Raw genomic sequence first — 14,585 nt, 5'->3', positions numbered from 1 at the left:
AGACAGGTATCCTCTAATGTCAAAACCAGTAATAACACACACACACAAAAAAAACCAAGTCCATGTTCCTTATGAATACTTGCTGTAGTTTGGATCTGAGGTTCCCCAGAAGCCATGTGTCAAACACCTGCTGACCACCAAGGTATGGGTAAAGGACCATTAAGAGTCAGATGTTAGTGGAAGTAAATTAGGTCAAATGGTTTATAACCTTGAAGGAATCACTGGGACTCTGGTCACTTCATCCTTGACCTTTCCCTGTTCTTTCTCCTTCATCCTCCCTCCCCTTTCCCCATTCCTGCCATCAACCCCCTTGCTGCCTCCTCTCTCTCCTTTCTCAAAATTCAGGGGAAAACAGGTCTGAAATCAAAATAGTCAACTGATCAAAGGCTGCAGCTTCTGAAATTTAAAATAGTATATATCTTCTGTTCTTAGAAATCACTTATGTCATATCTATTGAAAGCTAATGCAGCATTTATGCAAAAAAATGTCTCCAAATAATAGCAAAATGTAATCAACATATGAAAGTGATTAAATACTGTCAGTGATATTCATGCCTAGATTATAAACATACTTCAACACAGAAATCAATCAATGTGATACAGAATTAATCAAGAAACAAATAAATATATTAGTCAATATAGTACTTAGTAAAGTTCAACACCATTTTGTAAGTTTAAAGACAAGTCAATGAACTTAGAGTAAAGGTATTTCTCCAAAAAAGTCATGCAATATCTAGTAAGTGTCTAACAGTTCTCAGAATCACTGTGAGACACCACTTCACACCTTTTAGGACTACCTTTACTAGTAACAAAGCACAACAGGTTTTGATGAGGATATAAAGAAATGGGAACCTGTGTGTTGCTTCTGCACATAAAAAGTGATGCAATCTCCACAAGAACAAGAATAGCAAGTCTTCAAGAACGGAAGAACAGAATGTGGTCCAGTTATTATGCAGCCTTTGATCAGTTGACTATTTTGATTTCAGACCTGTTTTCCCCTGAATTTTGAGAAAGGAGAGAGAGGAGGCAGCAAGGGGGTTGATGGCAGGAATGGGGAAAGGGGAGGGAGGATGAAGGAGAAAGAACAGGGAAAGGTCAAGGATGAAGTGACCAGAGTCCCAGTGATTCCTTCAAGGTTATAAACCATGCTTCCAGATTCGTGACACAAAGGGAAAGATCAGCTGGAGAGCTGGCTCAGTGGTCAAGAGCACTGACTGCTCTCCCAGAGGTCCTGAGTTCAATTCTCAGCAACCAAGGCTCACAATCATCTGTAATGGAATCCAACGCCCTCTTCTGGTATGTCTTAAGACAATGACAGTGTACAGTGTACTTACATAAAACAAATAAATAAATCTTTTTTTAAAAAGAAATGCATGTATAGTTATTTTTAAAAAGTGAAAGATCACTCAAACAGAAACTTGGGTGAAAATGTCCACAGTGGTTTTATTCATAAAACTCCCAGAGGTGGAATATGCACACAGAGTAATATTTCAGTCACAAAAGGAATTCAATTCTGATAAACATTTGAATCTTGAAACATGCTAAGTGAAAAAAGCCAGACACAAGAGGAATCAGTCATAGACTTAAAGAAAAAGTCAAAGGATCAGAGTGTGTACTAGAATTTATTAAAATTGGACAGTGAAAGAGTTTTATTTAATGTAAACACAACTCACTTTGGGGGAATGAACCTTGTTTGCAGATGACTAGTTATGCTGGTTGTCAACACTACATAGGAGCCTAATGTCACTGACCTTAACTCTGCCCTTTAAAAATGTGATATTATTATTGTTATATTACCTATATTTTGACACAATCAAGTGACTTTAAAATTCTGCATTTCTACTAATGTCTCACATAACACTTAGTTGCTGGTTTGGAGACAATGAGTTATAAGACTTCAATATGGTGGGGAAGGTAATGTTGTAAGTTCCTTAGGAAATGGATTATCTTTTAGATTCTTGTAACTAATAATTGGCTCATATATAAACTCAGTGTTTTGAGTGTAATTTGTAAAGGAATTTGTAAGACATATAATATACCGAGGTAATATATTTGTAAGGTGAGCCAAATGTTGACCATAATACAGATATTACCAAACAGCAAACACAGAGGACATCCTAGGGAGCTGTATGGAGCAGTATAATCAGAGCCTCACACAGGCTGTTGCATATCAGTGTGCTGCTGATGTACTAAAAATTTTTGTTTTATTCAGCTATTATAAAAGGCTGGAGCTAAACAGCAGAAACTATGTGTGCACTCATTGCAGACTGTTTTCAAAGAGTAATTTATTCTAATCAGTGGATTCACTTTGCTCTCATTTCCAACGGCAACATCATATGAAGAACACCATGTGCTTTATACATGGGACTTCATCGATGATTATATCAGATAGTACAGCTGTCTGAGCAGAACGCAAGGTTGGCTAAGCACCAGCATTAGAGGAAAGTTATTTGTTGAGGAGAAAAGCCACACATGAGTCTTGCGTACATGGACAACAGATCATGTTCTTACTGAGGTGAGATTTAATGCCCCTTCATGTTATGAATGTGAGGTTTCATATAATTTTATTATATAATCATTAGTTTTATAATATGTTAATGATACTTACCAACTATTTCATGACTTTCTTATTTTAACACTTTTCTTTTCTTATGTATGTATGAAATTAGAGGTGTTACAAAATTGCTATGGAATGTGTCAATATCTATTATACTCACTATGGTGAATGACTGCATTGTTTTCTTTCTTGGTGTTGCATTCCTTTCTGACCCATTTGGGACACAATAATTCATCAGGGACATCATTACCTGAAAGCCTATTATCAGTCCATATGCTTTGGTACTATTTAATTAATTAATTAGTAATCCCACTCTACAAGTTATACCAGTATCTTTAGTATCACCTCAGTACAGGGCGATATGCTGTATGCTTTAACAAATGAGACTGGCGTGGGCATATTTTACCAGTATGGAAATAAGAACTTGTGCACCCAATGATGGGCTTAGGACAAGCATAACCTAAAGGAAGGATTGTGCTTAATGCAGCTCTAATGACAAATAGGTCTCCAAAATACTCTAAGCTCTAATACTACAAATCTACTTATGGTGGGTTATCTAACTCTGTACTTGGCAAAACACAAAACTACCCCCTCAGAATGCTGGATAGAAAGAATAATAATATTCCACATTTTATAGAGAGTCCCAAGCACCAGGTAACCTCAAGGCTTCCCATGCTAATATCAAATCAGGGTTAGAGTAGAAATAAAATTTAATATCTGGGCAAACATTTCTCACTTTGCTTTCCTTGTTTTATTCCAATTCTAAAATTTCGGTTAACTCCAATCCTCAGCTAAAAATGAGGTAAAGAAGTCACAAATTCAATAACAAAATATGAACAAGATCATATTTTGAAGATCACAAGAAGCTTCGCATGCAAGGGAATGCAGGCAGGGTGCATTCTGAGGACCTTCTGTGGCAGACTGTTAAAGATGCAGCATTCTGTTGTATGACAACCAAGTGAAAACTTCACCTGCCCATGCTATATTGTTGTTATTTTTTTTATTTTAGGAGAATTAAACTATAAATAATATGGCACATTCTGAAAGAGCCAACGGGTTGCAAGAAAGTAATCAGAGATATGGGTAAGCTTCCCCTAAATTGTACAATTTTTCCTGAGATTTCAAACATGCATTATACCTTTCACAGCTGTAATTAAAAAAAAGTTTTCAACAATGCCAACCAACCAGAGCTTCCAGGGACTAAGCCACTACCCAAAGACTATACATGGACTGACCCTGGGCTCCAACTGCATAGGTAGCAGTGAATAGCCTAGTAAGAGCACCAGTGGAAGGGGAAGCCCTTGGTCCTGTCAAGACTGAACCCCCAGTGAACGGGATTGTTGGGGGGAGGGTAGTAATGGGGGGAGAATGGGGAGGGGAACACCCATACAGAAGGGGAGGGGTTGGGGGATGTTGGCCTGGAAACCGGGAAAGGGAATAACAATTGTAATGTAAATAAGAAATATCCAATTTAATAAAGATAGAAAAAAACAGTTTTCTTTTTCAAAAGTAGCAATGTCTGTATTAGGTGTACTTTAATTGTTATTACCACTAATGCAGTTGTTATTACAATTGCTTCCATGTTGGTTCCAGGATAGCTAATTGCTACAGAAAGTGTTGTTAGGAATTCCGATATCACCTCTTTTGAAATTCTTGTGGCAGTATATCGAGTAAAGGAAAGATGGTTGCATAATTTCACTTCACATTGATAGACTCTTGGTTCCACATGGTACATGTATTTTCACTAAATATATGTCTTTGTGCCTATGTACAGTATACTGTTTTCTACATTCAGAATGCATTCATGTAGAGATACAAAATAGAAAGAGTTTTAAATCCTATTTTCACATTTGCCATTAAGCACAGGCTATATTTGGATACACATTCTGTATAGCTAGAGAGCAACTCCCTAGCCCAAATGGTTTATAACAGGAAATATCCAGAAAAGGATCTCCTACCATTTTAACAATTTTTAAGCATTCAACATTCAATCACCAGCTGCCCTACTCAGCCTACAACATGCACAATCACAATCTTGACTGTGGGTGTAACTTTTATTTCATATAAAAGTTAGACCATGCAATATTTGTCTTTCTGTGGTTTTTTACATGGTATAATGCTCTAGATTCTTACATGTTTTCATATATGATATAATTCTTTTCTTTCCAATGCTGAGAGGGATGGGACACATCTATTTTCACAATACTTGGAAGGATAAAAGAGGGGGATCTGAAAGCAGCCTAGGCTGAATAGTGAGCCATTATTAAAAGAAAGGAAGAAATAAAGAAGGAAGGAAGGAAGGAAGGATTAGAGACATGAGCTCTGGCCTTATTTGCCAATTTGAGACATTCCTGTACTATTTTTCACATGGCTGAACTTTGTGGCTATTACTAAAAATTTAAAAAAAAATATTGGGAACACTTTGAAAGTCAAGAGTTGCATCCCACAACTGAATGCGCGAAGGCCTTTAATCTTTTGATGTGGTTGCTATTTTCCCATATTGTTGAGCTGTTTTCTTATAAACTAAATGTCCCTTCTCTGATTTCTATGCAATCGATGTCAGCATAAGGGAGTGATGAGGAGACAAATCTGTTTTAGATTTTGTTTGTGCATTTAAGCATTACCTGTGAACCAAATAAACCATATCTTCAGCTCACATTTATCAGCATCATAATGACTTCATAGATGAAATTCAAGTTTTGGATTATGATCAAGGTTAATCCCTAGTGGTGTAAACTAGGACTGTTCACTTTAGTGAACACTTTGTTCACTTTAGTTCAATTTAGTCTTCTCTGAAATGGTCATGGCACTATTGACCTTGTGGGCCTACTACAGCCGTAGACCACAGAGCAGGTAAGGAACACCTCGGAAAAACTGAAGTAAGGATGTGGCTAGTTTTGCTGGTTACCTGGTAGGACTGAGGAGTTACACAGCTCACTTGCCTTAGAGACAAAACTAAATAAGGGAGGATGCTAGAAATCAGCCAGTGAGAATTAAAGGCTAGGTCGAATGGTTTTGAAAGGCCAGATTCCTGAATATGAAGGTTGGCTCTGTTCTAAAAATCTGGGCAAGATTCTGACGAGGTGAGGAATGCTCAGTTGGTGATAGGAACAGAAATTTGGACGTTTTGGGCCATATAATCTTAGTTACTCAGTCATTAACTTATCTCAGCTTGCAGCCAAGCAGAGAACACAAAAGGCTCATGAGCAAAGATTCAGACAACCTCCCTGTGCTCAAACTATGCACCTGCACATTGGCAACCTGGCCTCTGACTGAGAGCCAGCCTGTGTCTCCCCTCTTGCTTCTGATAGAGAGGAGTCAATTACTGCAAGGTGACACAAACCTTCTAAAGGTCAGGGGCAAGGAAATGTTCTCCTGCAAATGAAATTTATCAGGTGGCAAAAGCTGAGGTTAGCCACAGGAAAGGAGTTTACAGTTTCCAAGCACAGTGATTTTTGTTTGTTTTCTTGCTTGTTTGTTTTTGTTTGGTTTGGTTTTTTCCACCTATGCCTCCTCCTAGACATCAGCCTGTACATAAATTAACTATTAACCTGAGGCAGGAGATGGAGCACAGCAAGGACTTCATCATGGTGAAAAGAATTGCACATTTCAAAGCTAGAGAAAAGACATGGAAGGGCAAGTTTGCCACAAGTTACAGCTTTTCCTTCTTGTCTTTAATGTGTTAAGTGTTTCCGAATTGTGTGTATTTGATATAAACTCAATGCACAAAGTCACATGCTACATTTCAGTTTCCTTGAAATGTGAGCTAAGGGATTTTCAAAGGGATGACAAAATTCAGAGTATCCCGTGCAACGCCCTTGACAGAATTTGGTTCCTGTACAGATCACAGCTGCTCTTCAGCGTTTTGTCAGAGAAGACCATTTTTGTGTTTTTTGTGTTTTTTGTGTTTTTTGTGTTTTAATTCCACTCTTCATGCTTGGTAGGCTGCTGCTGTCCTAAGGACACAGGAACAGGTGCTGGTGCAGGTGTGAAGCAGCAGACCCCTCATGCACTGTGATAGGAAAGTGCTGGAAACTGCACAGCCTTCCTTGTAAAATTAAAAACAGGGCTAGCACGGTGGTTATATGGGTAAAACTTCTTGCTGAGCAAAACGGATGCCCTCAGTTCAATCCCTGAATCCCACTTTGGAAGGGAAGAAGTCCCAAGAGTTATCCTCTGCCCCTTCATTCATGTTCTGTGGCACACACACACAGACACACACACAGACACACACACACAGACACACACACAAACACACACACACAGACACACACGCACACACACACAGACACACACACACAGACACACACACACAGACACACACACACAGACACACACACACAGACACACACACATACACACACACACACACACACACACACACACACACGTGCAAATAAAACCTTTTAAACATAATTTAAAAACCTGCATACCTGGTGGGACTGAGAAGCTACAAAGCTGGCTTGTCTTAGAGGAGACAACACTAAATAAAGAAGGATGGTGGAAATCAGCCAGTGAGGAGAACTAAAGGCTAGGTCGAATGGTTTTGAAAAGCCGGATTCCTGAATATGAAGGTTGGCTCTGTCCTGAAAATCCAGGCAGTCCCACCAGGTAATTGGTATATTCATTATACCAAGAAACTATTTCTGGGTATATATCCAAAAAGATTGAAAGCAGAGTGTACACTCATGATCATAGATGCATTGGTAGCAATTGCCAAAGCTTGGAAGAGATCTTAGTATGTGCTGACTTAGTATGTGAGGAAGACACACAGTCCAGTGAGAATAGTCGTCCACCTTAAATATTAGAGAGGGACTCTGCAGAATGGAGGAAACTATCCTGCTAAGTGAGTAATTCCAAGATGAGCCTTGAAGACGTTATGCCAACCACAAAAGGGGAAGTTCTGTATGATTTCACTCAGCTGAGTCACCTACGGTTGTCAGATTCTTAGAGAAAAGACACAGAATGTGGCTGAGGAAATAGGACAATAGGCACAAGGAATAAGTTTTGTGATGAAAAGAGTTCTGTGGACGGCGTGAAAGATGCATTTGGTGACCTCCACACTTACAGTGGTTATGAAGATGGCATCTGCTATGTATATTTTAACACAATTTAACCATTTTCACTCCAGATGTATGTATTCAGTTCTATACAGACAGCCACAGGTGACTTTTTTTAAAAGATTTATTTATTTTATTTATATGCGTACAACTGTAGCTGTCCTCAGACACAGCAGAAGAGAGCATCAGATCTCATTACAGATGGTTGTGAGCCACCATGTGGTTGCTGGGATTTGAACTCAAGACCTCTGGAAAAGCACTCGGTGCTCTTAACCAATGAGCCATCTCTCCAGCCCCACAGGCAACTTCAAAAGTTTGTACTTCCTGTCATTAAATATGCTCTTCAGATTTAGCAATTTGTATGAACTTGCTGCCAAAGGTGGTATTTCTCCAGCACAGTTTGGCAAAACATTAATTGGAAAATTATACAAATTTTATTCACATTGTACATTTTCTGTCTTCATACTTATTTTTCAGATCTCTGCAAGAACAACTGCCTAAAGCAGGAAATCAAGCTGTCGGACCTATTGAGATAGTAAGTAAAACCAGGGCACAAGTGTATGAATTAGAAAATTGTGGGAATTGATGGTAGTACATAGAATGTTCTCATTTGTTTGCTAGTTTACATTCTCTATGTGCCAAAAACAAACAAACAAACAAACCAAAGAAATGGATTCATCATAGTGTCTGCCACAGACATTGTTCTATTGCAGTGAAGAAACACTATGACCAAAGCAACTCTTCTAAAAGAAGGAATTTGACTGGGACTTGCTTACAGTTTTAGAGGGTCAGTCCATTATCTTCACGGCAGGGAGCATGACAGCAGGGATCATAGTGACAGGTAGATGTGGTTCTGCAGAAGTAGTTCAGAGCTATGTCCTGATCCACAGGAAGAGAGAGGAAGAGACACTGAGCCTTTTGAAACTTCAAGGTCCGCGATATCAGCTTTCAGCAGCATAAAGTTCTAGATGTGCTGGGCACAAATGCTACCTAAGAGTGCTCAACAGCATGGACAGTTATGCACAACTTTTACTATGTTTCCACTTGGATAAGTTCCAATATATAAACATTAATTTATGTCAATAGCATAAAATTTCTTTTTTCAAGTAGCCTCTTTAATGATTATTTTTATTCTTTCAGAACTTTATATATTCATATAATGAATTTTAATCAAATCCATCAATTCCCTCTCTTTCAGCTTTTTCCCTATTCCATCCCACCACTATCCCCCCTTCCTCATATATCCGTTTATAAAAATCCACCAAGATCCCTTGGTGTTGCCAGTATGTGCATGGATATGGGTCCATCTATTGGAGCATTTGTCATCCAGGGGCATCATGCTTAAAGAAAACTGACTCTCCCATTCCCGGAAACCATCAGTTGCCAATGGCTCCTGAGCTGGGGTGGGACTTCATGGACCTCTCCTAACTCTGCTGTGATTTTGTCTGGTTTACTCTTGTGTCAGTCTTATGCGTGCAGTCCCAACCATTGAGAACTCATGTATTTCATAACCTTGTCATGTCTATAAAATACTACTTTAGTGCACTCATCCATGCCCTCTGGATGTTTAATATCCTTTTGGAACCTTTCCACTTCCTCTTCCACCATGATCCCTGACCCTTGGAACGAGGATACTTTATGATACAGGACTTCCACTTAGAGTCAAACTTTTCAGTCTCTTATCCTCAGCATATTTACCAGTGGTGTGTTGTTGTCTTAATTAATATCTACTATTAAAAAATTTCTCTGATGAGAGTTGAGAAATGCACTAATCAATAGATATAAACATAGAACTTGGGGGACAGTTTAATACTATACCCATTGAGCAGAATTATAGTATTAGGCTCTACCCTAAGGTCTGCAACCAACTAAGTTATTAGATTTTTCCCAGTTGACTATACCATGCCTGAGTTATGTCTTATAGAACAGGCCTTAAATCCAATCAGAAAGTGGCTGGTTATGTCCATGATGTTTGTGCCATTATTGTACTATAAATATTATATATTGTACTATAAATATGATAAATTTCAGAATGGCACATTCTGAAAGAGCCAACTGGTTGCAAGAAAGTAATCAGAGATATGGGTAAGCTTCCCCTAAATTGTACAATTTTTCCTGAGATTTCAAACATACATTATACCTTTCACGGCTATAATAAAAAAAAAGTTTTCAACAATGCCAACCAACCAGAGCTTCCAGGGACTAAGCCACTACCCAAAGACTATACATGGACTGACCCTGGGCTCCAACCTCATAGGTAGCAATGAATAGCCTAGTAAGAGCATCTGTGGAAGGGGAAGCCCTTGGTTCTGCCAAGACTGAACCCCCAGTGAACGGGATTGTTGGGAGGAGGGTGGTAATGGGGGTAGGATGGGGAGGGGAACACCCATACAGAAGGGGATGGGGAGAGGTTAGGGGGATGTTGGCCGTGAAACCGGGAAGGGGAATAACAATCGAAATGTAAATAAGAAATACTCAAGTTAATAAAGATGGAAAAAATAAATAAAAAATTTTTAAAAGTTTTTAAAACATTATATGGATACTTACTACTGTAGAAGCATGTATGTATGAATGCATGTATTGTGCATGTATAAAAGAGTTTAAATGAGTTACTACCTTACAAGAAGGAGACAATGCCTAGCTGGGGTGGCACAGGCTATCAAACAAAAAGCCCAGTGCCTAGAATGTGGTGCCTTTTTTAATGTTATTGGCTTCTGGGATCCCATAAACCTCCCCCTAAACATTACAAAATATTGGCACTGCTCTTGGTTTCCCTTCAGAATGTGATACTAAAATTCTATTGCCGAAGTCCACATACTTGAGTTATAGGACACAGAGAAGTCAAGTTCCTACGAAGAGTTTTTAAATAATTATTATGTAAAGCCTGTATATAGTAGAAAACATGCCAACATACATATTTAGAATTATGTTAGAATTATGTTCAAAGAACACTGTCATGCATATCCTCTGATACATCTTTTCAACACTAATCTCTTTGCTCAGTTGACAGTGATGTGGCAACTGTTATGGTTTGGTTTCTGTTGATGTGATAAACATGATGAGGAAAAGCAACTGGAGAGGAAAGGGTTTATTTCAGTCTACATCTTATAGTTCATCGTCAGAGAAAGCCAGGACAGGAGCTCAAGGCAGAAGCTTGAAATAAAAACCAAGGGGGAATATCGCTCACTGGTTCGTTCTCTGACTCATTTCAACTTACCTATTTAAGAGCCCAGGCCCATCTGCCTGGGAATGGCAGTACCCACAGTTGACTGGGCTGTCCTAGTATTGTGTCATGAAAGATTCATGAACCCCAAAAGACCACCAAGGAGCTGAATCTGATGTAATCACATTAGGGTCTCTAGGGTCTGACACAGCAGGAAAGTGGAGCCCTGAGCCTAGGTTCAGGCAAGCATTTATAGAAGCAAGAAATGAGTATCTACCTGGGTTCACATCTGATTGGGGGGGTCATTATGGCCTTTAACATAATTGGCTGTTCTGGGAGCCAAACTATAAACTTAACTTCTATGGTTTCCTGCTGGTTATTAGGCAAGGGCAGGCTTGTAACCTGGAGGTGCAGATTTGTTGGGGGTTCCCCTGGAAACTGGTGCTAGGTACCAGCTGTTACTTGAGTTCAACCTTAGATCAGGTTCTCTAAGATAAAGAATGAATCCAAAAGATTTGGTCTTTCACTACATTGATCACCAATTATTTAAAAAATGCCCCCATAGACATGACCACAGGCCCATCTGATGAAAACAATTCTTTAGTTGAGGTTTTCTCTTCTCAGGTGTGTCAAGCTGACAATCAAAATTATCTGTCACAACAAAACACATCTGTTTCAAAAGTTAAAATCTAGGAAGTATCAGAATGTGCATAACATTATCAATAGGACAATAAACCTCTAAACATATGCACATGTGGACAACACTAATCTATTTAGTAGTGTTCGAATTTGTGGGTATGATATGTGCATGCGTGTGTGTGTGTGTGTGTGTGTGTGTGTGTGTGTGTGTGTGTGTAACAATGATAATTATAGATGAGATTATGAATTCAAGAGGGACTTAGGGTGACATGAGAGGACTTGAGGATGGGAGAGGAAGAGGTAAAAATGATGTAAATGAAATGTATCCATACATGAAATTCTCAAATTTTTTAATTTAAAAAACAAGATAAAACACTATGCTGGTGAAAAGGGGGAGGCAGACACCCATGTATCATTCGTAGTGCTGAAAAATACTCTAGCCATTCTTCATAACTACTGCTGAGCTACTGCAATGAGTAAACAAAAATACAGTTTGTATACACAAAATATGTACTGTGTGTGATGCTGTTCAAATCTAATACATTCCAGCAACATTGCATTATAATCCTCCTCTCTCGAGGGTCATTCATGGTTTGGTTTTGGATTGGTATTGTGGGGACTTGATATACGATGGAGCATTCAATGTTTGGCTTTCAGGCATCCCATTAAATAATTATTGACACTTGTTTACAAGATAGACATTATTTGAGGGCAAATTTAATATAAGGAACCATAAATAAAAAAAATGGAACATATAATCCATCACGTTTTACCAGATGGGTGTTTACAGCTAGTGATGGAGATCAATAATGCTCATGAACAAACATGTGTTGATTGACTTTGCATCAAGACCTTTAAAATAAGTGGAAATGGAAGCTTTGGAATCACTCCCACATGGGATCTGAAGTACATTTTCATACAGTTTGAACTGTTTGGGCTAGTTTGTTTTTCAGCACCTCCTCAAACCCTGATGTGAAGCTTTAAGAGCTAAGCCTGAGTGCTTGCTTGCTTTTTCCTTTGGAGAGAAAGGCATACCCATGGTTTTATGATTGACTTACTCTCATGCTCTGTTGGTTAGGTGATATTTGCTATGGGTAGAGCTATAGGTTGGAGTTTTTGCTTGTGTTTTATAACATTTTCACAATTTGTTTTCTCAGTTCCGTTTTGCTGATAATCTGGACATTGTCCTCATGACTCTGGGAATACTAGCATCGATGATAAATGGAGCCACTGTTCCTTTAATGTCCCTGGTTTTAGGAGAAATAAGTGACCATTTTATTAATGGATGCCTAGTCCAAACTAACAAAAGTAAGTGCAAGACCTTCCTGTATCACTGGAGACTCAAACACATTAAATAAGGCAATCGGATATTGGGTTTATATATTATTATAAAACAATATTTGTATAAATGTATTTATCTACATTGCTTGATACTAAATAACCAAGGTCTGTATTAGAGATCTTCAGAAAAATCACCAGCAAAATGTGTGTCTGGATATGAAACACTGTTGGAGAGAAAGAAAAAAAAAGAAAAGGAAGAGCGAGAGGAGAGAGGGGGTGAGAGGAAATAGGAACAGAATGGGAGAAAAAGAAAAAGGAGAGAGAGTAGAGGGGGACAAAAAGGGATGAAATAAAAAGGGGGTAGAGGAGGGGAAGGAACTGGTTTATTTGACTATGGAATCTGGCAGAAAACAGCCAGTGCTGTAGCTAAAGTCCAAAGTCTGTTTATTGATGGGATATCATCTGAGACCTCTGCAGTTCATCTTGTTTCTCAAAATCTTAATAATGCTCTGAAAATAGTGGTGCATTGCATCAGGACTTAATCAAAAGCATGACCCATTTGCATCACTCACCTATAATGCCTATAATGTCTCCTTATGAAGAAGAGATCAGAAAGTTAGGTGTGACCAAATCTGTTGGTTCACTAGCTCCTTGGTGGTCTTTACCTAGACATGGACATATGTGATATTACCAGCCATAATTCAGTATGAAGGCAGCAAAGAACATGCAGAAAAGTATTTTTGCTAAAGTCAAATGCCCCAACAATAGGGAAGAGGAGGAGACCCCTAACAAAGAAACCGAAAGCTGCTTTCACGCCACTCGTGTTCGTGAGCATCTCCCCAGCATTACATCCCTCACACAGCTTCAAGGCCATGTCCTTCAGGTGGCTTTACTTTAGTATATAATTCCAGTGGTCTTTTAAGACATTAGGGCAGCATTTAACTTAATGTATAGTTTCAATGGTTCTCCTGTGCATGGATGTATTAAGAATCTGGTGTGGTTTAATGGACATTTTAAATATAGTAACTTTACACAGGTATTCCAAATTCAGCATCCTTATAATTAAGTATCCGTATTTATTGCAACTGAGACAAATGTCTAATGAAAACCTGTCCCATCTCTTAGACACTTGCCTAGCTTTTGCAGTGTGACTCCCTCTGTGCCCTACTTGCCTTTAAATACATCATGCCTTCTCATTTCCTACTCCCTGGCTGATATTTCAAGTATCTCCCTTTTATCTGAATAGAACTAATCCATTGCTTCCATCTCTGTGCCTTCCCGAGTGATTGTTTCCTCCCTAAACAGCTATGCGATTTTTGTCATTTTAATGATATAAACAAAACAAAACTAAATATGTGAGTAAAATTAAAAGTTTGTTCTTTATAGGGGCTGGAGAGAGTTTAGCCAAAAAGGACATGATGCAAATGTGGTGTGTGTGTGTGTGTGTGTGTGTGTGTGTGTACATACAACACCTGTAACCCCAATGCTGCAGGAGTAGAAACAGCCTAGCTAGTATTAACAGCCTAGCTCCTTCAGTGAGAGAACATGTCTTAAAGGAAACAGTGTAGAGAGTGATCAAGCAGGACATCTGACATGTTTCATGTATGCAGGCACATACACCTATAAACATATGTATGGATACAACACACATACACAAATACACCACAAAATGTGTACGTAAAAAAAAAAATGAGGAGACCCTTTCGTTGTCCAGGTATGGAAGTGAGCCTGCAAAGAGTTGAAAATGAAAACTCAGTTCGGACTTCAGGGGGTCTAATGCCAGGCAGCTCAATGTCAGCATATTTGGAACAAAAGGTTTCCAGGCAACAATCATTCCAGTTACAGGTGTACAATAAAGCTTGAGGTGTGACTAATTAGGAACTCCT

General features: G+C 38.8%; 1 protein-coding gene across 1 annotated transcript in view; it reads left to right on the top strand.

The window, feature by feature from the left end:
• Positions 1–3,586: 3,586 nt before the first annotated feature.
• Abcb5 (ATP binding cassette subfamily B member 5) overlaps positions 3,587–14,585 on the top strand; it is a 96,917-nt gene continuing 85,918 nt past the window's right edge. Inside the window, exons 1-3 of the mRNA XM_006240713.4 lie at positions 3,587–3,639; positions 8,094–8,151; positions 12,576–12,726. Coding sequence (XP_006240775.1) covers positions 3,587–3,639; positions 8,094–8,151; positions 12,576–12,726 — 262 coding nt within the window. The remainder of the gene's footprint in view (positions 3,640–8,093; positions 8,152–12,575; positions 12,727–14,585) is intronic.

Source organism: Rattus norvegicus, chromosome 6 (assembly GCF_036323735.1).
Source record: "Rattus norvegicus strain BN/NHsdMcwi chromosome 6, GRCr8, whole genome shotgun sequence".
Classification (NCBI taxonomy): Eukaryota; Metazoa; Chordata; class Mammalia; order Rodentia; family Muridae; genus Rattus; species Rattus norvegicus.
This window is presented reverse-complemented; position numbering and strand designations above follow the sequence as displayed.